Source organism: Xylocopa sonorina, chromosome 8, assembly GCF_050948175.1.
Source record: "Xylocopa sonorina isolate GNS202 chromosome 8, iyXylSono1_principal, whole genome shotgun sequence".
Lineage (NCBI taxonomy): Eukaryota > Metazoa > Arthropoda > Insecta > Hymenoptera > Apidae > Xylocopa > Xylocopa sonorina.
In genome coordinates, this window is record NC_135200.1 from 1,515,479 (window position 1) to 1,541,086 (window position 25,608).

General features: G+C 33.9%; 2 protein-coding genes and 1 non-coding gene across 3 annotated transcripts; 2 read left to right on the forward strand and 1 right to left on the reverse strand.

Annotated features, from left to right (window-relative positions):
• The first annotated feature begins 9,205 nt into the window (after positions 1–9,205).
• Positions 9,206–14,035, forward strand: LOC143425987 (uncharacterized). Its single transcript, XM_076899088.1, has 7 exons — positions 9,206–9,284; positions 10,593–10,695; positions 11,101–11,232; positions 11,947–12,386; positions 12,513–12,738; positions 12,803–13,061; positions 13,448–14,035. Exons 1-7 carry the CDS (start codon positions 9,210–9,212, stop codon positions 13,980–13,982), a joined length of 1,770 nt encoding a protein of 589 aa, XP_076755203.1. The 5' UTR covers positions 9,206–9,209; the 3' UTR covers positions 13,983–14,035.
• Trnat-ugu (transfer RNA threonine (anticodon UGU)) lies at positions 11,608–11,680 on the reverse strand. Its single transcript has one exon. It is a non-coding gene; the product is annotated as a tRNA-Thr (tRNA).
• A 4,074-nt stretch (positions 14,036–18,109) lies between the features above and the next one.
• On the forward strand, positions 18,110–24,147 carry Sans (SAM_USH1G_HARP domain-containing protein Sans). The gene is made up of 7 exons (XM_076899049.1): positions 18,110–18,303; positions 20,210–20,353; positions 22,025–22,297; positions 22,370–22,643; positions 22,865–23,170; positions 23,532–23,733; positions 23,851–24,147. The coding sequence occupies exons 1-7, from the start codon at positions 18,281–18,283 to the stop codon at positions 24,093–24,095; spliced, it is 1,467 nt and encodes a 488-aa protein (XP_076755164.1). The 5' UTR covers positions 18,110–18,280; the 3' UTR covers positions 24,096–24,147.
• The last annotated feature ends 1,461 nt before the right edge of the window (positions 24,148–25,608 follow it).

Consider the following 25,608-nt stretch of genomic DNA (forward strand, 5'->3'; position numbering starts at 1 on the left):
AAGTAGCGAAACAATTGAACACGCATGCGTAGGTGCAAATTCTTTATCTGAACCGATTTAGTAATAGAAACAGAGGCCAAAACAATTGTTCGTGTGAGAAATGGGCGAAAGTAAACTTTGCGAACGACAGAAAAGATCGCGTGAGTGGGAGGGAGGGAGAGCGCGCGCGCGCGCGAAAGAGAGAGAGAGAGAGAGAGAGAGAGAGAGAGAGAGAGAGAGAGGGAGAGGGTGGGATGAAAACCTTAGAGATAACTCTTAACATACATAACGTAAACAACACGCAACTGCCTAGAAACTCAGATTAATAATATATTATAACTTATTATATTATATACAATTACAACTGACATGTCCAAACGCACAAAAGGGCAAGTTTGGCAAGATGAGATACGCGCATGTAAATAGGATAATATCGACGTGTAATGTCGACACGTGTATATACATAACAGGAGCTGCAGGAGACGCAGTTTTTGCGAACAATACCGAAGGGAACTCGAAAACCGTTCATGTCTGATCGTGGCTACGATTTTTCACTCTATTCCTTTAGGATGTATCACGTCTGATATCTGACTCTGTTCGTGATAAACGAAAATTTTGGTAGCCCGCTTACTGAACGGACGAATGGCTGGAACTGTTGGTTTCTCTTTTCCTCATGTACCCGGCGTAAATTAAATATGTATTATTCCTTTCGTCACATAAAATGAATAACTTTTTCAAAATAATCTTTAATTTAAAAATATCGAGAGATATTATATTCAACGGAAGAGAGATAAAATGGTTCGTAAATTGTTTTTAAAAGTTGTCTCTGATGTGTAAAATATGAAATTGATTCGAATTTTGAAAACAGTATGCCAACACTTGGTCCATTCGTCTCTTCAAAACATCGTAGTAATGCTGAACGCTCGAAATGAAGGGTTTAACGATGATTTTAGATTGTCTAAGAATGATTTTTTACCACTGAAACTCATCTATCTTATCGGTTTACGGTAACCGACAGATCCTTCAAATAATTTATATCACCAATGAAAAGGTACGAACTATCAATGAAAGAAAAGTATTCTCGCTTTTATTAAACAATAATTCTTTCATCACCGATCGCATCAGAATTCCGTTTAATTGTAAATAGAATAGTTGAATGAAATTTTAGCGAAATAAAATCATCGTATTAAATTCAAAGTGAATTTTCTCGAACTGTTCGAGAACGGACGTTGAGCGCGAAAATTTTATTAGATGAATTTAAACTAATGAGAAAAAGAATTTACAGAGCGAAGAGAACGATTGTAAAGAATATGTATGATGAGAAAGAAGAGAGAAAGAGAGAGAGGAAAGCGAGATGTGAAATGTATAGGCAATTATTAAAGAGACTATGAGAATTAAGATGATGGTATAGAAAGTTTTAATAAATTAACTATTAACGCTACAAGAGCAGGAGACACTACCGACACCTATTATTATACCTAAGGGACATAAGAATTCGTTTACGAGTACGTGTACACACGTCGCTGGTGCAATCATACACGACCATTAGAAAATCTGAATGCACACATGCAGATCGCAATATAAAATGCAACAAAAATGTGCAGAGCATTCATGAATAAATTAACATCCATTCGGCATAAGATCGACATACGATACTGTGGAAAAGTTTTCGGTCACCCGCGCGTTACTGGTTCTTTAAATGACAGAGAATAAATGTCCAAACACTGATTTTTAATAGCAAAAATGAAGAAAGTTAAAAGCGAAAACAACTTATTTGAATTATTTTGCGCGTTTGCTAATTTATTCGTAAAGTTGTTTAACAATCTTTTCAAGAAAAAAGAAAGAAAAAATAGTGACTCCACATACGTACATCTTTTATTCAGTTACAGAATAACGAAAAAGGAATTCTTTCCAAATGGCCTAGAAACTTGGCACGGTACGGTAGTTATTATATATATAGAAACGCGATACGTACGTGATAAAACAAAGTTACTTGCTATAAAATTATATAAAAATGATATATTGTAAGTAAAAATATACACATACGTGGAAGCGAGGAGTGAATGCATAGGGGAAAAAACCATGGGGGAAAAACGCGATTGAAATAACTAACTAAACATTTTTTAAGAGGACCGTTACGTCCTTTCGAAAACTCGAAAAATCTCGAATTTAAGTTACACTACAGATGGACCTGGTGAATTTCAAGGCAGACATCCGAAAAGTGATACGTTATTTATCGAGAAAACGTTAGTTAGAACCCAGAACGGTGGACCCTAGGATCGTGTATAAACTATTAAACAGTATACTTGTAGGGACTTTGGTCTGTTTGATGGTGAAAAAATTCGCGCGAAACGTTGAATCGATCGTCGTGGATTCATGAACCGGGACATTAAAATCGAATGATGTTTATTAAAAATCGAAGGCCGACGTGCTTCGTCCGGTTTGAGTGGAAGCACACTTTTCGATTCATGATGTAGTCCATTCTGTTTAATCATTCACTCTTTTAGAACGCGGCTTAAACGTGCACAAGTTTTACTTTTTGAAGTAGACGATAGTTTACGCCACAAAGACGTACCAGGTAATCAAATAAAGACCCATTCGTAAAAATATTTCCTTCCTGCTGGAATGGCTTGTTTTACTAACTTTCAAGTATTGATTTATCATCTCTGACATTCTCCGCGGGTGTCCGCTTTAAAAAATCTCTGAAACATGATGAAATGGTCTCGAGGTTTGACAAACATATTCGATTTTTAGCGTCAACGCGAGACGAGTAACTCGCGTGACAAATACTAGCCCGAAGTACATAGATTAGAATACGTTGACGGAGAACAAGGGGGACATGATGAAGAGATTGAGAACAACGATGACAACGACGATGATTTTATCTATGTTAATCTAGAAGACATTGCTGGAACAATGATTTGTACACCTTCTATGAAGGACCGTAAAGTACATTATGTAACCTAATACTCGTAAGCACACATTATCTAATAAACGTTATTTACAAAACTAATTGAAATGATGTCGAACGGATTTCATCGCCTCTTATCCCCGTAAACGAACGAAACGTACTACAATCTAGTGAGTCTAATCTCTTTGACCGTTACATCCATTTCAGTTAAATGAATATCGTCTAAAAATCAATAGGCTACAAATTTCCTGCTAAAAGAACGAAAAAGTAGGTAGACAGCTTTTACGAGCCAGTAGACCGATGAACAATTTCTTGTCGAACGAAGCCATCCGTCGTCGAGGTACGGTCCAAAGAAAAGCATTAGAATCGATATCGATACCGGAAATCGATCGGAACGAAGATTTCTTTTCTTTAACATCCGTTAAAACGTTCCGCGGAAATACAACAAAAATGATTATATTGAACGAAGAAATGACATGAAACTTGTTTAAACGATCAATTAACCTTGCGGTTAACAACTGACATGGTAGATTTTCACAAAAAAAAAAGAAAGTAAAAGTTATCCGAGGTATCAATCGTTATCTGTTCAAGCCTTGGAACAGACTCGAGCTCCCATTCGCTGCGTCGAAACGGGGGATAAAAAAGGAGAGGACGCTCAATTCCCCGGGAAGGGAAGCGAAAAAGGGTAAAAAGCAGCGTCCGATAGACACAATAGCACTCGTCAAATCAACGATAAGCGTTGACGTCGCGTTGCGTCTTATTCGAGACGAACGTATTGGAAAGAGACAGAGGGTGAACAGAGGAATCTGTAGAGAAGTACGTGCGATATAACACATCGATCTGCATCCGCGCAAGCGTGTTACCACTAGCTAGCCCGAGCGCACTTTCCCCTTGCCACCCTGTATAGGCCGTGACCGGGATACGATACCAACAGGTGATGCTGGAGGAGTTAGAGACACTCCCTCGAGCGGCATCGTTGATCGTCGTCCCCCGAGTCTTGATCCTGGCGGTGATTTACTAGCGTTCCTTTCGACTCGCGACGTTTCCTTTCCTCCGACCGGAGAACTGCAACCACTTGTCGAGGGTGACTGGCCAAAGAAGAATAAAGAGTCGGATAAAGATCGAAGGATCGCACCTTACCATGATTTAATGAACGGTTCCATTCATCATTCATTTATTTCTCCCTCTTTCCTTTTCTTTCCCGTTCGGTCTTCATACGCGCGACTTTTGATTCGCCACTGCGATATACCTTAAGGGATACCGAAAGTCCCGCCAGAAACATTAACCTCTTCCAATCGCTCAAGTGGTTGAACAATTCGGTCGTTTGTTTTCGGAGTAATTTTGTGATCGCGCCTTCTACGACCAAGTTCGAGAGTCCTACAACGATGACAATCTTGGAAGGATGAGAGCTGTTTGTAAGTGGTGGAAAAGTGAACAGTCAGGATACCAGACGAAGATTCGTTGCGGATTTAGTGGCTTGTCCTCGCAATGAGACACAGTGAGAAATGTCGAGCGGATCACGGTTCGATTCCTTTTCTTCGGATGCGATGAGCATTAATATGGACATTAATATGGAAATTAGACGAGTTCGTAGACTAATCGGTGATACTTCGAGGTGGAACGAAAATAAGAAAAAACATCAGTGAAATATTGTGCGTCGACGGAAAAGAAATGATAATAATTCAGAAAATTTACGAGACAGTGACGTTCGCGGTTTATATATTTGTGTCGAACCTAACGAGAACAAGAACATTCCGAACAATTTGTGTCGTAAACATGCCGTAAACATGCCGTAAACATTTCGAGGACGGAAGAAAACAACGAAATTACTAATTAATGTCATGAAACATTTTCGAAGGTATTTCCCGACAGGTTCTTCTTCTCTAAACATGACTGTTATGTTCTTACGTTAATTCATCGTACGAAAATAATAAAACTTTAACGAGAACGTAAACAAATTCGTTCTTGTTTCCGATTTCACAAATTTCTATGAGATAAAAGGATATACGATAGTATCGAACGTGAAAATATTTGTTTAACAAGTGACTCAAGCATTATGAAGCTGCACATTAACGTATAAAATTATGTTGATATTTAAAAGCGGAAAGGAAATTCTATCTAACAGGTCGAATTATATATATACATATGTATATATATATGTATAGAAGTAAAACAGTTCGTGTGATAAATAAATTAGCACAGTTGGTATGAACAGTGAATGCAACAGCATCTGGAAACTTGAAATGAACGTGCAAAATTGGAACAATCGATTGCCAGTAGTAAATGATTCTGGTTATCGTGATTGCACTATAATACAATGATATCCCCACATAATTTATTGTAGAATAAATCTCTGCAGAAAGTTATTATATAAAATCGACGTGAAAAATGAATGCATTATTCATTGTGACTGGTGAAAAAAGCGAGCTTACAGAGATTATGCTTTCGCAAAAAAGAAACAAAAATCAGATAAAACGATTAAGTAGTTTAATTTAATTAGAAACTTGCTGGAAATTTGTCCAAAAGAAATGGTAGAAATGATTAACAACGGGATAACGTTCGAACGAATTAATAACGACTAAATACTGTTCTCACTGAAACTTCTCTATCCGGCGAGCACATCATGACATCTGTGATATTCTCTAGAAGAGGAAAGGTATATTCCTCTCCTTTGTTTCAAAAAAGCACGTTGCAACACAATTACAATCATTTAGAAACGCGTAAACAAGGACGTCGTGCGTCCATTAAAACTGATCTTAACAAGTAGATTAGGCAAATATTGGAGGAGTACCTCGAAAATACTGCTCAGTCAGTATTACCCTACGGTGCGCAACAAAAAGGAGATTGACACCGACAACGTTTGCAAAGAAAACATTAAATATTATGGGAATAACGAGAGAGAGGATACTTGACAATGTCACGGATAAGACGGGAAAATCAAACTGTTTCGTAAATGATAACAGGATCTAATCGACATTGACATCGACCTATATGGGAAAACTAATTACTAAAAAGAACTGATCGAAATGAGAAACGGTTTGAAGAACATTTCGCGCTCATTTTGTCACCTTTGTGGTTCCCCGGCTTGAATGATTCGTATATGTACACCACGTGGTGGAATAAAAATAACGCGGAAATCCGTCGGTACATATCGGCCAACCCATAATTTTCCTGCCGTAAATCGCCGTGAATAAAATCCGTAGATTTTCATATGTGATCATGATTGAAAATAAATTTGATGACTGAAGTGTCAAATATCGGTAATTGAAAGGAATAATAGAAGAAAATGCTGCGGTAAGAAGATCAGAGTGGCGGGAAGGTGAGTAAAGAGGGAAAAGGATATCTATTCTTCTTCTCCTTTTCAAGTCATTTCTATACAAACGCGATTTATACGTTAGTATTATATTTAATTGGTTGCTGTTTACGACAAAATTGTTAGAGTCACCTGTATGAGAATACGTATTTTAGCAAGATGTAAAAACAGTGAAATGTAGAAATGCCGATCGATTATTTCAAATACATATAACCGAATGTGAAATTGTACCAGATGCGCAATATTGAGAAGGTTCGGTTCTGCCACCAGCAGGAATCAGAGATTCTGCATTATCTCCGCGTAAAATTTCTTATCCGATGTTCCACGTGAACGTTTCCTGTGTGTGCACGTTTATAAAGTTTAATCGCAGAGTAAAGCGATTCTGCATTCCGCGTATTAAAATACAATACGAGCGAACGCTTTAAAACCTGAATCCTCTTGCACGTGTCTTGAAGGACGCGCGGACATTGGGAATATTATACAGTATCGAAAATGTAACAAAGGGAAAATCTTTTCCCAATAAAAAATATTCGGAAATACCTAGAGACTGTTTCGCCGAACACTGAATTACCTTTTTAATGCATTATTCAAACGTGACATTTTCCATGACAGTTACTTCGAATCATGTCCGGATTGAACAAAAAAGAATAATGGAACACGCTGAAAAGACATGGTTATGCAAATAGAAATGTGTTAGTCCGCTCGTTACAGCAACCAATTCTATACAACTGACTCGAATCCATTATTTATTTTAACTACCTTTCGTCGCGTTGCACCTTTCTACGAATATCCTTCCCTTTTTACACGTAGATTAATTATGAAACACTTCGATTCATATTTGAACTTCAACTTCTTTACTGAGGGTAGCTAAACGTTGAATTGATGCATGTTAAACGTTGCTCGTATAATATAATAAACTGTAGGTGGAATTTTATAACTTAGTAGAACTTTACAAGATTATTTCTTATGTGGTTCTGTCAAGATAAAGTGACGCGAAAGATGAGGTGTTTAAAAAGTGCTCTCTTTGTAACCGTAAAATCGTTAAAGTTGCAAACAAGGCATCACTAGTTATCAGAAAATTGTGAAGAAGCACAAACTTGGTCTTTCTTTACGTAAAACAATTCATTGCATCTTTAAACCCAAATATTATAGTTAGTTACCGGTGTACTTTCGTGCACAGATGCGTAAAAATTTCTATTGTAAAAGTTAATTGTATATTGTTGGTAAAAATTGACGAACCTTTCTATGTTGTAGAAAATGTTTTCCATATTAACAACAACTGCTAACAATTAAAAGATATTGAAACTTTTTTGTTCTGTTATTTAGATCCATGCTGGACTATTTAATGGTTCCTGATGCATTAGTACCCAGCATTAGTGCGATACATTATTTATAACTTTCAGTATGCTTCACGGAAATCAGTTTTTCGATTTTTAAATTTCGTTTAGCGTAATCTATTTATATACCGTCTTTACAACAGTGTTTTGATGTTCATATTTATTATTGTATTCTGCTGCAAGCCAAGGTATTTACACGTTTTATTCTTCTACTTTTTTTTAATAATTAATCGTAATTTCGTCCTGACATAAACGCACACGCACGTACTTAAGGACAGAAAACTATAATTACAAAAAGCAAAACCACCTTTCCCTTTGGTTCTATTCTCTATTTCTGTAAATATTTGAATCTAACAAATAAGAATTCTATAAAATGTGTACCATCGTATAAATCTGTTGTAAGAACTGCCACCAGATCAGAGAGAACAATTAGTGATCACAGAAATGTATATCTCAATCACTTTAATCATAACGAATCTTTTCACGCATCGCCGATACGATAAAAGACTTTTCTCTGCAAGCATTGCATTGTGCTTTAACGTAACGACAAAATGGAGGAATAATTTTCTATGAAATAAAACTGACAAATGAAATGAAACAAAGATGAAAGAGCAATACAGTGCAAACAAAGCTCAGATATGGCTAATAAATAAAAGTATATAGACATAGAATAAAACTAATATTTCAAGGATACGTTGTAGAAACAACATTGTAGATTTCGCATTTTTCTGCTGCGTATTTTTGAAACATTCGAAAGAAACAAATTTCAACACAGTTTTGAGCATCTTATCCATGCAGAAATATTTTAAAAATATCGAAAACGATAAAAACTAATAATTCTCGAAACGCACAGCTATCTTAAACCCGAGCTAAGCTCGAGACAATTTCAGCAAATTTTCAGTTATACACGGGGAGTGTAGTGAAAGAAAGTCGAGAAAGAAGGACTTAAATCAATACGAAATGAGAGTTCTCTACGATCAAAGATTCTGAAATTCTGAAAGAACATGGAACGAATGGGGGGTGGAGGGGCGAACGATGGTTTCGTGCACGAGAGTGATATACAGAAAACTGGCAGATTATTTTACACGAATTCATTGTACATGCGTGAGCTCTATCTGTCGCCTCGTACACGGAAGTGAATGAATGGACATGAGAGGATGGAAAAACAGAGGAATATACTGTACCTATATGTAACGCGAAATTGAATTCAAGCCGACATCGAGCAACGAGTTTTATCACTAGTCAAATGAAATGAGACTCCGAGAGAGCTACTGCACTATTTTAAACCGAACGAAATGCAGATGTCAAAATGTAATCATCAAAGAAAAATTGAAGCGTTATGAACCTGAATTCGGGAAATAAAGTAACGATGAGAATTGTACAAAATGGTAAAGTAGAAAAATTCATGTATAATTCTAATCTATAATGGATAGAGGATCTAGAGGAGAATCAGAAATTTTACATTCTATCTAGATCATCGACAAACTCTCCAATAATAATGGAAATATTTTATTTGATTCCAAGTCGAAATCTCTCTAGCTGTTCACGCACGTCTATCTCCATCCACTTCCATCTAAGTAATCTTTCGCTTTCACTTCCCTTCATAACAGAGTGTCATTTATTAAATTCATTATGACACTGATCTCTGTTCAACTTTAGGGAGTGCAAAATGCCCCAAGGAAGCATCCACTGGCAAGGGACGCAGAGAAGAGCCTGCGGGCCAGGAGCACATTGGAATGTTCAGGTACCTCTCGAATAAACTCAATATTCCGCCAACAGTGTTATCCTTCCTTTAAAAATAACTGTTACTCTACTCTACCACTTAGATAAAAATAATTTTTTTCACTAGTAAACGCAACACTCTTATCACGGTACATTGAAATTTTTGTATCCATTGCATTTTGGATCCATGTAGAATCCGTTACCTTCGCTTTCAACAATCATGTTTTCCTGAACATTCTTTGTACATTTATATTCACGAGTATATGAAATGATTATAAACACACAGAAGCGAACAATAAATAAGTGCAAATTCGATGGTCATTAATTTGCACAAAAAATTCTTATTCTTTCCTTAGAGGTGAAGCTTATACGTTTGTCTATAATATAAACACTGTTCTATAAACTACTAAATACTAGGATATAGAGCATCCGTATAACAATATTAAACAAAGGATTTGTATAAATACTACAAACACTATGAAAGATTAAATTCTGTCAAAGGGGATATTTAAGGTTTTTTAATCTATAAAACATAAGAAACTTTTGAAATCGAAATTTTGTAGGAGTAACTCTTCTCTTTTAACTCTTTACTAGACTAAAAAGAACCATCTTACGGTTTACATACTGTGTAAAATATCCATACAATTTGTTTGTTATAAATCTCAATAAACATTTCTTAAGATATGAAGAGAACATACAAATTATACGTATATCTTTCACAGAAGCTGTATATATGAATAATCTTCCCATGCAGTCGGGAAACGCAAATTATTCAGCTATAAATGCAAACAGAAGTCGGTCTGCGCATATCAAACGCAGTTGTGCTTATCCGTATGTTTGCTATTGGAAAAGCGATACGTTAACGAGTCAATGTTACTATTTTATGAACAGAGTTGCAATAACTTTAAGTAAATTATAATAAATAAATAAGTAATACTTTAAATAAATAATAATGTTAGTAAATTTTAGCTAAATAAAGTCAATTGATAGAACAAAAATTAATTCCTGCGACAGGTACTAATTGAATACAATTGATATAATAAAAATGCAAATAATTATTAATAATTCGAAGAAAACAAAAAACACTCTCCTGGGTGAAAAATTGTCCTAAATCTATAATATGAAAAATTGCTTACTATTCGGAAAGGAAATTGAAAACCCACCAAGTTATCAAATCATCGTGTCGCGATATGACAAATAACTGGATATCATCATTTTAACTGACCATAATCAGATAAAGAGAAAAGTAGAGCATTTACGGGTGCAGTTAATAGATGACTGAACATTATCCACGTCATTGACTGTTAATGAAAACAATTAAATCGAATAGGTGGTGCGAGGCAAGGTGACAACGCGGTGTTTGTGGTACGCCTGCAAAGCTCTCGGAATTGGACTACTATTAATGCTTTTAGGTGCTTGCATGGCAACCATAGGTGAGTAGAAATTTGGGTACTAATCACCCGTAAATTATCCACAATTAATCAAGTTTCATCCAAAATCAGGTTCCTTTTATTTCATAAACATTTCTAATCATTCCTTGCTCTCCTAGAAAAGAAATTTGTGAAAGCGTAAAGTATAAATATAATTGAATTATACAGCACGATGCTGTATAATTACCAATTTCCTTTTTGCACAAAGCAACACGTACTTACAATTACGTTTATCAGAAAGAAATTGACTAATACAGCTGCATCCAATTGTTCTAATACTAACCAAGAACATCACATTATTAATTACAAATTCAATATACGTGCATGTTCATAAATCTATATAAAAACATTCCAACTTATAATAGATTATTAGAGTAGTGAGGATTCAAGTATATGCGCGTTATACAGGATACTTCGCAGATCAATTATCCGTAGCGCAAGAAATCCGAGGTAATCTAACAATAAGAGTGAAGAATGAATCACGCGGATTTCATCTCAATAACCTTAGTTATGCTGGTCCAATCGTAATGGGCGTAGGAGGTAATGATAACATATCTCGTATTCCTTATTTTAAGAGTACTTATAAAACGAGCTACTTTTTAAACACATCAACCGCTCCATAGTTCCATATCGATAATCGTATCTCTGAAATTTCAAATTACGAATTCAAACTGGATAGTACAGAAAATTTTAAAATGTCATCGAATGATGCATTTATCAGCTACAATGACGATTTATTCCGCGAAATGATTAGTAGACTAACCTAGACAACGAAACTGTGTCAAGATATATAGCCTATCGTAAAAAAATATTTTCTATCATTGTTGTTGAAATGATACGGGTGTATGATACAAAACTGTGAAGAAAAATTACAAAAAAATGAAAAGAAAGAAAAGGAGAAAAAAAGAAGGCTTTTGCCCCCAGAGAGATTTGAACTCTCGACCCCTGGTTTACAAGACCAGTGCTCTAACCCCTGAGCTATGGAGGCTCACGGTTATTGTTGTCTAAAAATTAGTTTCTATGCGCGTTACCTACTTTTTCTTATACTTTATATAATTTTTATCTACAAATTAGAAATAAATATATACTTGTTAATTCAACATTAATTTCTGATATAGATACGCACGACTAGATTACAATATAAATAACTCTATTTTTAACACAGTAGTTAGTTAATTAACAAATTATTGATTAAATGATGAAATCGTGTAAAATAAATTAATCTATACAGAATAACGTAATGAAATCTCACAGGATTCATCGTAGTAGCAGCTTGTGTAATGACCTTCGAGGCTCGAGATAACGCTGCCAAAGTGGTACCGGCTCGTTTTCGGTTTAATCAAACGTCGACAATAAAAAACCCGCGAAATCAACGGAATCGCAGATCCACATCCAGTCAAACAACCAAATGGGATCATCAGCTTGGCGTATTCAGAGTAAACAGAAGTCCGAGTCCCAGTGTACACGAAGTCTCGAGGAAACAACTAACCGCTGAGTTTATGCAATTTTCAAAAGAGCTAAATGATAAACAAGCCGGTCATTCGATTAAGAAAAGCCCTAGTGCGCCGACTTTAATAGATAAAAAATCGCCACGGAAAAGAACATCAAAGTACGCCGGATGCGCGTTGTTAAATCCAGAATTGTTACAAAGGCACGCACTTTCTGTCGACAATCCAAGCTACAGTCCACATCAGGTATTATTTAATATCCATTATTATATTGAGAAATGGAATAGTTGCAATTATCATCATTAAAAACGAACTAATCGAATTATTACCGAATGATTTGCACCGAATAATTAACATAATTTAAATCGGTAGGTCAGCAGAGAAAGCTTGGATCAACAAAAGATGGGAGGCAGCCAAGTTTCGATGGCAATGGATTTGCACATTCCTAATAAAGGTCCGGTTACATTGAAGGTTAAAGATAGGTCGGACACTGCGAAACGTCACCAGCTACTTCGACAGACGAAAGTCGAATACGTTGAGGAGGTTGATGAAGCAATTAAATCTCCAACTGGCCGTAGTTACTCGCCTAAATTATCAAGTCAGTGACGACTAATTAGTTATTAAATGACAGACCAGAAATAATCGTCTATTTCCTTTGTCAGGTCTCTACAGTAGATATCCAGATGATTTTGTACCTAGGAAAAGAAATTCTATAGACATAAAATTGTTTGAGGAATTAACGGCGTCGAAGGATTTTACGAAAATATCCCCTAAAGACTTCCGCAAGATTTCCTCACCAAATTTTCACAAAATATCGCTCGACAAAGCTGGCAGTGAACGTAGAATCGAGAGATTCATGGGTCAACGAAAAGCCAGTCTTGAGTTCAAGAGAAGCCCCGATTTTCGCAGAGGAGACTACAGGTAACGGCTACATAACAGTAACGGTTACGGTAGAGCACCAGTTATATTGTACATATGTAGGATAATGAAATTATCTTAATTTAAAAAATTAATCAATAATTCAAGTTTCAAATGTTATGTGCGTGGAATAGTCTAGAATGCGAGCGTGAGCGAATGTGCGGAATAAATGAGTTTTTCGTGTGAATGTTTTAAAACGAACAGTTAGTTGTTCATTAGCAATCTTTCAAGTAATATCTCAGTTTAAAAGAACTATCTAATAATCTTGTAATTGTCATTAATTAATAACTTTCTAACATATAATATGTTAATCGGGAAAAAGTCTATCGCAATTCAACATAAATATACGAGATTACTAAATTTAATACGAAACAATGCATTTGTCGTAGGAAATTGTCAGTGGACAGATTTAGTATCGAATGTACTAAATACCTCTCCGACGAGATGGAAATTAGATCAAGGGCGAGTAGTGGTGAGAATCTTCGAAGGCAGCGGCAATCGAAACTGCATCATTCCAGATCGGACGACAATAAGAGAGCGTCCTTCGAGAAACATCAGAAAGAGGCGGAATGCAGCAGATACTCTTTGAACACTCAAGCGGTTATCGAGAGCGGCGGATCAGTAACGGAACTTAAGTATTTCGCGACAACGTCCCTTGACATCGAGGGTGGCCGAGGGGACAATTCTGACGAAAGCCACGCGATCGGTATCGACGAACCGATTGCTACCAATATGTCCTCCGAAGGCCCGACGGAAGCCAATGCCTTACTCGAAGAACCTGAATTGGAAAACTCGGGGGATGATCTGATGGAAACTGAATCTAGCAATCAAATTAGAATAAGAACCGAACAATTATTGTTGGCTGTAGATCAAGTAAAAAGGAGAAAAGGACAAAACACGAACAGTTTTCGTATCGAGAATTAGCAAGATTTTGTAAAAACCGACGAAACTACTTTGTACATAGAAGACGACAACGTTTAAAAGACAATTAGTCTGGTTATTCACGATACGTAAGGTATACAAGTTACACGTATACATATACACATGATTCCATTGAACGATGCGAAAGAAGAGCGTCGCAATAATACTGTTAGTGCAAATACAAACGGAAAGATTGAACAACTTTGCATGGAATACGGATAAACTGTTGGTTTCTAGTGAGACTTGCACTCCTAGACTTTTCCCACGAGTAATCGTAAGTACGTAATCGCAACACGGGTTTACACGAATATTAAAAGATTGGCAAATGCATCGTATAGTAGATACGAATACTTAACATTCAATACAGATGAGGTGAATTCAATGAAACATTGCATAAAGAGTGCATTAAATGAAAAAAATCCTAAAGTAATATGGAATTGTAGCAATATTAAGCTAAAATAATAGATCTAATTTCGTTACGATTAGATTTTTTACACGATTTAAACAAAATTTCGAACGCAAAATTTAATTAATACCTATTAATTCCATTAATTTCCGTAAAAAAAAACTTTTTTTTATAATATCTACTCTCTTTAATAATTATTATTTTTAATGAAACTGTTAACATTTTTAATACGTATAATGTTGAATTTAATAACGCGATACATGCTCAAGGATCTCAGAATATATTCTAACCAAAGCTAATAATATGGCTTCCCATTCATTCCTATCGCATTCGGTAAGAAGACAATCGTTTCAAAAGAGCATTGTTTTCTTTAAAAACGAGAAACACGATCGATATAAGAACTCACCACGCTAATGGCAAATAATCAGTATACCTTCTTACGTATTCTATGATTTGTGCAAAATTATTGTTTCGAAGGGAATGGGAGATATGTATAGATATCATGTTTGAATCACGCTACGTATTTTCACCGAAAAGAAACATCGAAATCTCCCACACACTGCACACAAACAGTTCCGCCTTGAAAACTATTGAACGCTATTTCAGATTTGGCAAAGTGTCCAAAGCCTTCGTCTCGTTAAAAATCTTCAACGCAAAATATTTTTGAGAACCCTAAAATATAGTTCAATGAATTATTGAATCATGCAATTTGAGAAAGTTGGTGAGACTCTAACTAAAGTGGTCCTAAAAATGTATTTTCTAATTTTTAATATTTATAACATCACATTACTTTTTTCCTAATTCATACCTCTATACATATACATATAATACGTATGTATATTCATACTGAATGTATGAACGTTTGAAACAATGCTCTTTTCATATCTAAACTGCAAATGATGTATTAAATAATTCATCGAAAAAAATGTGAAAAAACGATACATGTAGAACCTTGGAAAACTGCACATATTTTTCCAAACTGTTGAAATGTCACTAGTGACACTTTTGCAAGAACACGATGAAGAATCGAAAAAAGAGTGAAGTGCTTCGACTTCTTGTTCTATTGTTTAATTCTGTCACAAAATTGCATAAATTGCGATCTATTTCGTTATATTTTTAGAACGTACTACAATCGATCTTAGATTCGGCAAAGCGTACATTTCCTTAAATAACAACATGATATAACGCGAGAATGAAAAAAATTAGTAAATTTTGTAAAATGGGGAAAAAGAAAATCTAGCAAAAATGACAATCTATTAACATCGAGTGAGATGTATACGTTGTTTTTTTTTAAATGATGGCTTAGCCAAATGTATGTAAAAGTCTATTTCTATATTTCGCATATAATGATATAACGGCATTGATGAAACACATTTGAACATATTTAGTTAACAGAAAAGTGGTGAAAAACGGCGTTCCCTGCCTTAATTTGTTCTCAATGCGAGTACGGACACGTAGAACCGATTAAACAAAAAGCATTTTTACGCACAGTATATTTTTCTTCGATATTTCGTATTGAATATTTTCTTGGCAAATGGAATAAAAATGAAAGTTATGAATTGCGTTTGTTCAGCAAACAAAAGTTGTACGTTATACAAGTTTGAATGGACCAAATGTATGTATAAAAATGATAGATTACTGATAATCCTTCCTTCCATAACTCTCAGTCGGTCTAGCTTTGTTTTGTGTCCAACATATATGTATATCATTGGAAAATTAATTATTAAAAAAATATTACGCGCACTTGAGTTCTAAAGGCTAGAATTTGTTTCGGAATTTTTTACCAATTCAGAAATTATTAAAGATAGTGAACACCTTTACGTGACAAAAATTTCTTATCTTTTATTCCAATAAAGTCGAGAGTATAAAACTGGAATGTTAAAAATGTATTATAATACTTTTAAGAGTGTAATAGCACTTTCTAGTCTTGTTTTAAATTAAAAATGCAGTACATAACAAATTTTAGTCTTTCAAATGTAATGATGAAATTTGTACATAAGATTACATTATAGTCTGAATTATTGAAGATTTTATCTGAAATCTGAACATTGCTCTCTGTTTGCGGTTCATACCAACACGATGTAAATGTATGATATATATAAAATTGTTAGCAATTAACAAAAACATAACTAAACTGTGATGAAACTGTAAATAAGTAAGTATTAGTAGCAGTAAGAATAATTGCTTGCTGTTATTGTTAATGCTACAAGTCCGGTGAAATATTTACAAGCGTGCAATAAATTCAATGGAAGACATATTATTAGTATATACATGTTATTACTAATAACTGAAAGGTACTCGTGAAACACACGATCAATGTCAATTTGAAACACTTATTATTCCATCATTTCGAAATAGGGTCGAAAAACAATTTCTTGAAGTTTTTTTATAATGCCGTACCCTCTTATGTGACTAATACATTTCATAAACAATCTTATGTTAAAAGATACAAATTATGGATCATTACGAAGATAAGCTCTGTCGTAAAATTAAGTGACGGCAATAATAATATAATAATATCACGGAGACTATAATTATTTCAAATGATTGTGTTGGAGCAATAAATGAACATATCAAGAAATATTCGGTCAATCGATAAAATTTATACAGATCCTGCATACATTTGCCTAGCACTGTTTAACTGCATTCAAGAGTATCTTTTTTGGTGGAGTTGGTTCGTGTTTAGCAAACGTACTGAAATAACTGAATATCGTTGTAAGATTCTGGACTCGATGTAACCTTTGCATGCTGATTGTTGTAACACGTATCAATAAAACAGCTACGAAAGTATCTCATTTGCATATGAATTATAGAAAAGAGAAGATTCGCATGTCAGACTAGATATTAAAAGATTTGACCATTTTGTCACCGCCGCAATACGAATCGAATTGAAGTTGAACTTAACTCGCCGGAGGAGAGCGGTTAATAAAATTTTCTTTCACAATTGATAATAATAATTCGGATACATTGATACAAGAAAATATTCGACAGAAACCGCTCTAGGTATTCTCTAATTAAATAGGTTCTAACCAGTTGAGTTCTCACACGATGATTTCCGCTAGCAACTCTCAGTACCAGAAATCGGTAAAGTGGGTTAAAAATTTATTCAATGATAGGAAGCGCGAACTACTAATTCATTGTGAATACAGCAGACATAAGAGAAAGTATATACCGAGAGAGATATACTAAAGTGGAAATACCGATAGTCTGAAATACCGATCGTAGAAAAGAGTCGCAGGTTAAAGTCGGATAGAATTTCAGGCTGATATTGTGCTGAATCGATAACACTGCGAATGACACTAGAATCGCTCTAGTCTAGAGACGTTCGAGTCATGAAACATAAAAATGCTTCGAATGTAATCATTACCGATTAGTATCCTGTCTGCGGTAATATGTGGATTCTTTATCTCTTCTCTGATATTAGAGATCTGTCCCTTTCTCTTTTTTCTCAGTAAACGTGAATGCTTTCTCAGTAAACATTATGAATGTTTGTCGGTATAGTAGTGAAAAATTGCCTACTTACGCACCTGAATACCGTACGCCAGGTGGCAGGCAGTATTCATATGGGGTTACAGGTACAGGTGAGTGACGGCGGGAACCTGGTGAAAGAGTGAGAGAGGACTAATCAAATTAAAGTACTAAAGAAAGATAGAGTAAGTGAGGGGTCACGGAAATTCCTCCAAGTATATACCTTCGTCGTTCGAGCAGTACACTGTCAGACGCCATACTCGGCGCACATGATACTTTTGCACTATTTAAAATATGCAACATCTATGATTGTCGTGTTGATAATTATTATTTAAAGTGATTCTTACATAAAAGTGTCAGAAAATTTGAATCTGATTCAGGGATGTTTTGCCATCGATAACCAGACTTCATAAAAAGTCAAGACACAATGACGTCCGAGCGGTTTCACAAGTGAGTTTCCTTTTGAACAAACAACAGACTTTGTGCACACCATTCGGAGTTTTCGTGTTCTCATTTCCCTTCCAATGGTATGCGTTTATATGGCGTATCGAGATATCTATCCATCTACGACATATAGTAGAAGCTAAGAAATGTCGCGGAGTCAGGTTCTAGTTTCTAGCTAGAACGAAAAAATGGCATGCCTGGTTAACCATGAGAACGAATTATTGCGTTTACAAATCCTGATCACCAGCTTGACAATTCGATAGGCTCAATAGGAAATTTTGTTGTTTCATAATCTGTACACTGTAATCCCTGCACTACTATTACTATAGATTACATGCATACTTTTCTTTTCTCTAACAATTATAAAATATTACATAAGAAATAATTTAATTAATGCAAGATTAATTACTTCGCCGTAATCGTGCATTAATGTAAATTATCTGAAATTACCCTTTTGTGAAACGAGCAGAATATTATTCCGAATTGTCTGACCATACCAATTAATTCAAACGATACGTGTATAAATGTTATATAATGATGGAAGGAATTGAAAAAATTGAAGTACCTACTTACCTAGAACTGCACTATCTCATCGGTGCTACATGTGTACATATGTATATGTACATTACAGCGCGCGTGCCGAATTTATGCATGAGAGCATCTTCGCTTTTATTAGATTCAGCGCCAAGATTTATTATCCAGCCCATTTTTGCAAACACCAAGTGTACACGGCAGTCTAATTCATTAATATCTTTAACTGGAAAATAAGCATTCATGTAATCGTAAAATGCAATATTCAGTTTCCAATGACAAATATTCAAACTTAATATATCGTTACCTTAGAAATGTATAATCTAAATCGTTGGTTCTTTTTAAAGTACAAATCAACGAAGATATTAATTTTTTATGTTATTGCATTTTATTATAATATTGTTATACCCCTGAGATTTTAAACGGAACTTTTTATTGTTTTAATAATAATTTTTTGTAATACAGCAAAAATTTCGAATTGTCACCATTATTAAAGTAATATAAATAACAACATGTATAGTTGAATCTAAATATAATTATAAATTTAACAAATGTTTTCTAATTATCTGAAAAATATTAATTATAAAAAGTTTTTACAATAATTATTTTATTCTTTTCTCCTATAAAACTTATACTCTTATTCAAGTAGAATGTAATATGTATTGTAGATGTATAGAGTAAACATGTGTATCAAAATGCATTCATATTGGATGGTTTAGAATGAAACGAAATTATCATGCACGAGATTCGTTTATGCTCACTACTTTCTCCAACATCCTTGTTATTGATTTTGGTTTACAATCGTTTTTCCATTCTGTTTGTTGTACATCACATCCCTGATCGTTGACTGTACTTGCAAGGATCTAATAAATTAAGTAACAATTGAATAATTGATTAAAAAATAAAAAGTACATAAGCTAAGCATAAAATGTATGTGTGTATTTATGCTAAATCTTGTTGTAATAGCTCTTGATTAGAGGAAGAGTAATTAACAGAAGAAAACACCACTGAAGGAGAAAACTCTGTAACCACAGAGTGCGGTGTGCATTATCCTAGTACAGTCAAATGCTTGGTCATTGGTAAATTTATATACGAAATGTAACAATTTAATTCGTAGAACAAATATATGTTCTGTAAATTAAATTGTCATATTTTGCATGTAACGAAAAATTCGTTCACATGCGATTAAATCATATTATTAATCGTATTAAATTTTAATATTAACAGTAAAACAAATCCAGAGAAATACATCTAAAAATTAATTAAGATACAACTTACAGATTTTTTTAACAATAAATTGTATTCAATCACTAATTGTTTGCAAATAATTGTTCGTTTGCTTTTTTCTTCTCCTTTTTTTTTGTTTTTTTTTTCTTTTTAGAGCTGCACGCGACGGCGCCTTAGACATTCTAAAAGAAGCAACAAAAAAGGATTGTAACTCACGAGATGACGGTGGAATGACCCCCACATTATGGGCAGCCTTTGAAGGTCACATAGATGCTCTGAGACTGCTCGTCGCCAGAGGGTATGCTCGCAAAACTACGTATACTTACAAGCACATTCGAGAAATATTCACAAGCATCAGAGAATATTCCATGAACATACTCTTTCTATGCGTTATTTTTAAAATTAGATTATTTTTTGTAAGATTTAAATTTTACCGTGCATCACTATGCGTATTTGCGTCAACTTTGCTACCGTATAAGTGGTGAAAGATAACATTCTTAGCAAAGACTGCTAATTTCAGAACGAAAATACACGAAGGCAGATTGTGTTTTTGGTGGCAAAGTAGCATTCATCACTTTTGTCTACATTTCTCTTTCCGTGTATTTGCCGGAAAATACAAACTAGTTTTCCATCGTGGCACGTAATTCTTCGCGCATATAGGAAATTAGAAGACCTATGGATTTACAATTTAAATCTTATTATTTTACTCACGTATATATACTATTCACTCTAAATTTTACATAATTTTATATTTATATTTCTCAATATTTGTAACGCATATACATATATACGTTGTTGTATTTAATATTTGAAACAAAAATTGTTTAAGATTAGAATTTTAAATATTACTAAATTTATTATTTAAATTATATATAAAATTCTCATCCCGAAAAACTACTTTATGTAAAATAAAACAATGTATAAATCATTTAAAAGTTGTATATGCCTTTAGTTAACCTTGAAAAAGCGACACATAAATTAGATGCAAGGTTGTTGTGGTCAGTGAATGCGAGGTTTAAAAAAAAAAATACTTTATACGAATAACATTTATGAGACATCAAGCAAAAAAATTGCATCGGTCACTTTAAAACATATCTAACTGCAAGAAGAAATACATGCGTCAATCTTTTTTCTTCTTACCAAATATAATATAATATGTATATACTGATTACGTATATATTATACGAATGATTTGTACTATATTAAGCGATGACAGATGTATAAGACCGGAAATATACGCCTGGTACCATCTATCGACCCCACAAGCGGAAATTACGACCAAGCGAGCACCGATGAAAAACAATCGAATACGAAAGGACAAAGCCTGGGGGAACAGGGAACTTAGTATTCATGGTAGCCGTTACACAAGTCGCTCTTCGATTTTGACAATTTTTAGTAAAAATATTCGCTTCATTATTTTTCAAACATAAAAATCACCACTTCTATTCTATCGAATTTATAACACGAATTAAATATATAAACATTCGAATAAAACATAAAAGTAATATTCAATGATCCGATCGGTAACGTTAACAGGAATAATCGATCTATAATAACATAACTTGTGAAAATGTAAATGAAACGATAAATTTAAGAACAACAGGGAAATATCTATCTAAATCTTTGATTTAAAAACAGAAACGAATGCAAATTTACTCAAAATAAATTTAAATTATGTAAATTATGCATCTTGCAATTGCTTATCCTTAAATATATTCAAATGTATAAAAACTGAAAAATCTATTTTTCAAATGGCAGTTTTGTATCGAATTATTGAAACCACTTTCAAATCGCACATTATTTGACAGAATTAATTGGAATCTGTAAATCGTCATTAACTGAACACCTCACGTGCCCTGTTATATACATTACACGGCGCTTAAGATTATACGTCTTTTGACTGGCTTCGGTATAGTTAACGGACGAAAACCATCCAAAACTTACATTTGAATAATAATTTCCTCCGTAGGGGTGATCCTGACAAAACCGATTATTTCGGCAACACAGCCCTTCATCTAGCAGCGGCTAGGGGTCATGAATATTGCGTCAAGTTCCTTGTGAAATTTGGTTGTAATATTTGGTCGTTAGACATCGACAGACATTCTGCTAGGGATTTAGCCGCTATAAATGGACGGGAAATGACCCTTCAATTTCTAGATCTTACACAAGCTAATCAGGAATTAAACAATCGAAAAAAAAGCCGTATACTTCGAGACAAGGCAGAAAAGGATGCCGAGAAAAGGTATTTAAATAATCGATTCAACGTTTATCTATTGTTATGTTTCTAATTCACTGATACCTAATTTTCAAATAGGCTAAAAGAATACATGAAAAAGCAAAAAATGGCAGAAATTAAAATTGAAAAGGAACAAAAAAAGCAATCGAAGGATCGAACGAAATTCGATTTAGCTACAGTCAATGAAATCGGCATTCTACCTCACAAAACTAATATATTGACCTTCAAAGGTCGAATGAAACCTTCGCCAACATTTAGCGATATTGTTGGCACTACCGCTAAGAAACACGGTAGTGCAGTCTGTAGAAAAGCTTTAGCAAAAAAAGCCATTGACGACTTCAAAGTGGTAGAGGTAAAACGAATATTTAGACGTTTTACGTTTTTTTTCCGAACCCGATTTTATTCGATTAAAAAATTGAAGGCAATTGAATACAATATTAATATATTAACGACAAGTTAAATTAACGGAATCTATTATATATTATTTACATACATAAGACATATTTTATTGAAGAAAGTTAAACTGGTGCGGAATTTTTCTTTTTTTTTTTTTATAAAATTATATATTTTCAGATTGAAGTAAATGGAAAGAAGTCGATACGTAGCCTCACCGGTCTTCGAAGGGACTCTGAAGTAATGTATGTAGGAACTTACGAAACGCAAGCTCAACAAATAGGAAGAAGGGGAAGAATTTCAGATGTTTGGAGTACATTAAGTAAAGCACAAAGTACTCCCGATCTCTTAGGCGACCGTACTTTTGATGATGTCGAAGAAAGTGATGGAGAGGAGACAAGTAGTATAAGAGATAATGTCTTGTTACAAGAACCAGCTAGTATTTTCAATCGACCTGGTTTCGGATCAGTAGCATTTCGAAGGGCGGTAAGTTTATACTCGCATATATAAACTTGTACAATTTTTTTACACATTTCAAAAGATTAAATGAAAATGGTGGTTATACATATAATGAATATAGACATATATGTCCATATGATCGCATAGTGTTTTGTGCGTAAGATACTTTTTACAATAACAGATATGTACAAAGTTTTGGTCGCATTAGTCATTGTTTCAAATAGTTACAATTTTATTTGATACTATCGCTACTTTCTTCATTTGTTACACATTGAATAGTTAACAAAATAACAGTTTATTAATTTCATCAATGAAATGTATCTCAAATATAATGATTTGAAATTTATTTAAAGCAGTGTTATAGAAGACTGCTGTTTTCTAACTTTAGATAACAACTACTTTCGATAACCTGCCGATCTCGCAAATGAAAGGACCCGAGGAAAACGGTAACTCTATCGTAAATGATTCTATAAATGGTTCTATAAATGGTCACAGAGTTAATACAAATGGGCACAATGAAGAAATCAGCATAGGAAGCGCAGGTAGTTTGGCTCGTCGGCAAAGTATGTGGGACGACGATCTACTTTCAGGTAAAATCATTTTTTTTTTTTACCATTTAGTTTGATTACGTATCCCAAGTTTATATATTAATAAACGTGTTTGAAATTTTCATTTACATTTCGTTTACACGCAAAACATAATTGTAGAGGAAGAGACCGATGAAGAATGGACACCGTTGCAACGATTCTTAGTTGCCAATAATCTTTCGTCGGTGCATCCAGTTCTAGAATCAGAACAAATCGATTTAGAGGCCTTAATGTTATTGACTGAAACTGACATCGGAGCATTGAAACTTCCACTTGGACCCAAAAGAAAGCTAATAAATGCGATAGCCAATCGGAAAAGAGCATTAAATGCACCGGAGAATGTTATCAAAGATAGCAGACTGTGAAATTGAAATAGTTACTGAGAAAAGCTCGTTAATCATTCGAAATATTTTAATCGTATCTAATAAATCGCCTGTGTGCCTGTTAAAAATTATACGAATAACTTTTAATAGAAATCAACACGAATATTTGTACTTGCATTTAATATTTTAATATCAATATAATTATTGCTTCAACTACATCATTAAGTGCTACAAGATTACGTTACCTATCAATATTTTATTATGATTAAATATAAGAAGAAAATATAATATTTCTTGTCATTTCTTTAATGATTTAACATAAAATTTAAGTAAATACTTAACACAAAAAATATAAAAACAACTATATTTAATTACAAGTGAAAGCGAAATTTACGCATCGCCATAGAAATGTAAATCGTTATACACACCTTTTCGTACTATAAATGGTGCCTTGAAATAATAGAATAAACTTTGTTGTTAGATAAACAAATGTAAATGAAAATGTAAATGTTAATTTAATAGAGAATCGAACTTTATACACTTTTTTATATTAAAGTACAATAAAGATCTTTTACAATATGTACAAATCGAGAATACACAAGAATAAAGGATGTAAATATATAATAATATAATCTAAAATGTTTTACAAAATATCCTTGCATTATGAAAAGTATAATTTTTACAGAAACAATAAACTAAACACCAAAAGGTAATATAACGGTACAGTTTCTTTGTAATTTTATTTGTAAATAATTATCTTACAAACGAGAGACGCAAACATATACAAGCTTATGTCCGCAAGAAATAACAGCACCATTCCTCGCTTCGTCTCGCCTCGCCACGCTGCGCCGCGGACACACATTCTCATATTGTATCACGGCTTTTCTGTGTCCAAGTAAAATGTAAAATGTGATGATGCACTTGTTGTATGACCCAAAACGTCACGTTGCGATTAATGTGCATCAAAATAAAAATGAAAAAGGGATTGTATAAAAATTCCTGCCCTGTGTTCATGACAACATACGTATTATTACACACCTGTATGGTTAGCATACGATATACTATTACCGTGAAAAAGATATGATACAGAAGTGATTCTTCGCGATCTCGTCTACCAAGGCTGCACGATTAATCGATTAATGGGTAATAAATACGTTGATGTTTGTTTGATCTTATCTAATTATTCTGGGCAACTGTTAATTGATTATTGTAGAAACGGATTGATTTAATTTTTACTATTAACCGATTAATCCCAGAGCCCTATAAATTACTAATTCTCTATTTCTATACGCAGCAGTCGATTTTACGTGATGAAATTTCATTTTGGCAGCAAGTACGAATTACACATTTCGAGAAAAGAAAAGATCACTTGTAAACATATAATCTGATTTTCTAGTAAAAGAAATACGCTACTCGTATACTCCCTCCTATTAACTTACAAAAAAAAAATATTTCTTTATAGTAAATAATGAAGAAATTGTTAACAAAACCGTTTATTTCTTTAAATTGTGTACGATATAGACTACAAATAAAAAATATTGTTTTAGTGTAAAAT

Coding starts and splice junctions, on each gene's coding strand:
- LOC143425987 (XM_076899088.1), top strand. CDS start 9,210: ATGCCCCAAGGAAGCATCCACTGGCAAGGGACGCAGAGAAGAGCCTGC. Junction 9,285..10,592: donor GAGCACATTGGAATGTTCAG/GTACCTCTCGAA, acceptor TAAATCGAATAG/GTGGTGCGAGGCAAGGTGAC. Junction 13,062..13,447: donor TTTCGCAGAGGAGACTACAG/GTAACGGCTACA, acceptor CATTTGTCGTAG/GAAATTGTCAGTGGACAGAT.
- Sans (XM_076899049.1), top strand. CDS start 18,281: ATGACGTCCGAGCGGTTTCACAA. Junction 23,171..23,531: donor CAGTAGCATTTCGAAGGGCG/GTAAGTTTATAC, acceptor TTCTAACTTTAG/ATAACAACTACTTTCGATAA. Junction 23,734..23,850: donor GGACGACGATCTACTTTCAG/GTAAAATCATTT, acceptor ACATAATTGTAG/AGGAAGAGACCGATGAAGAA.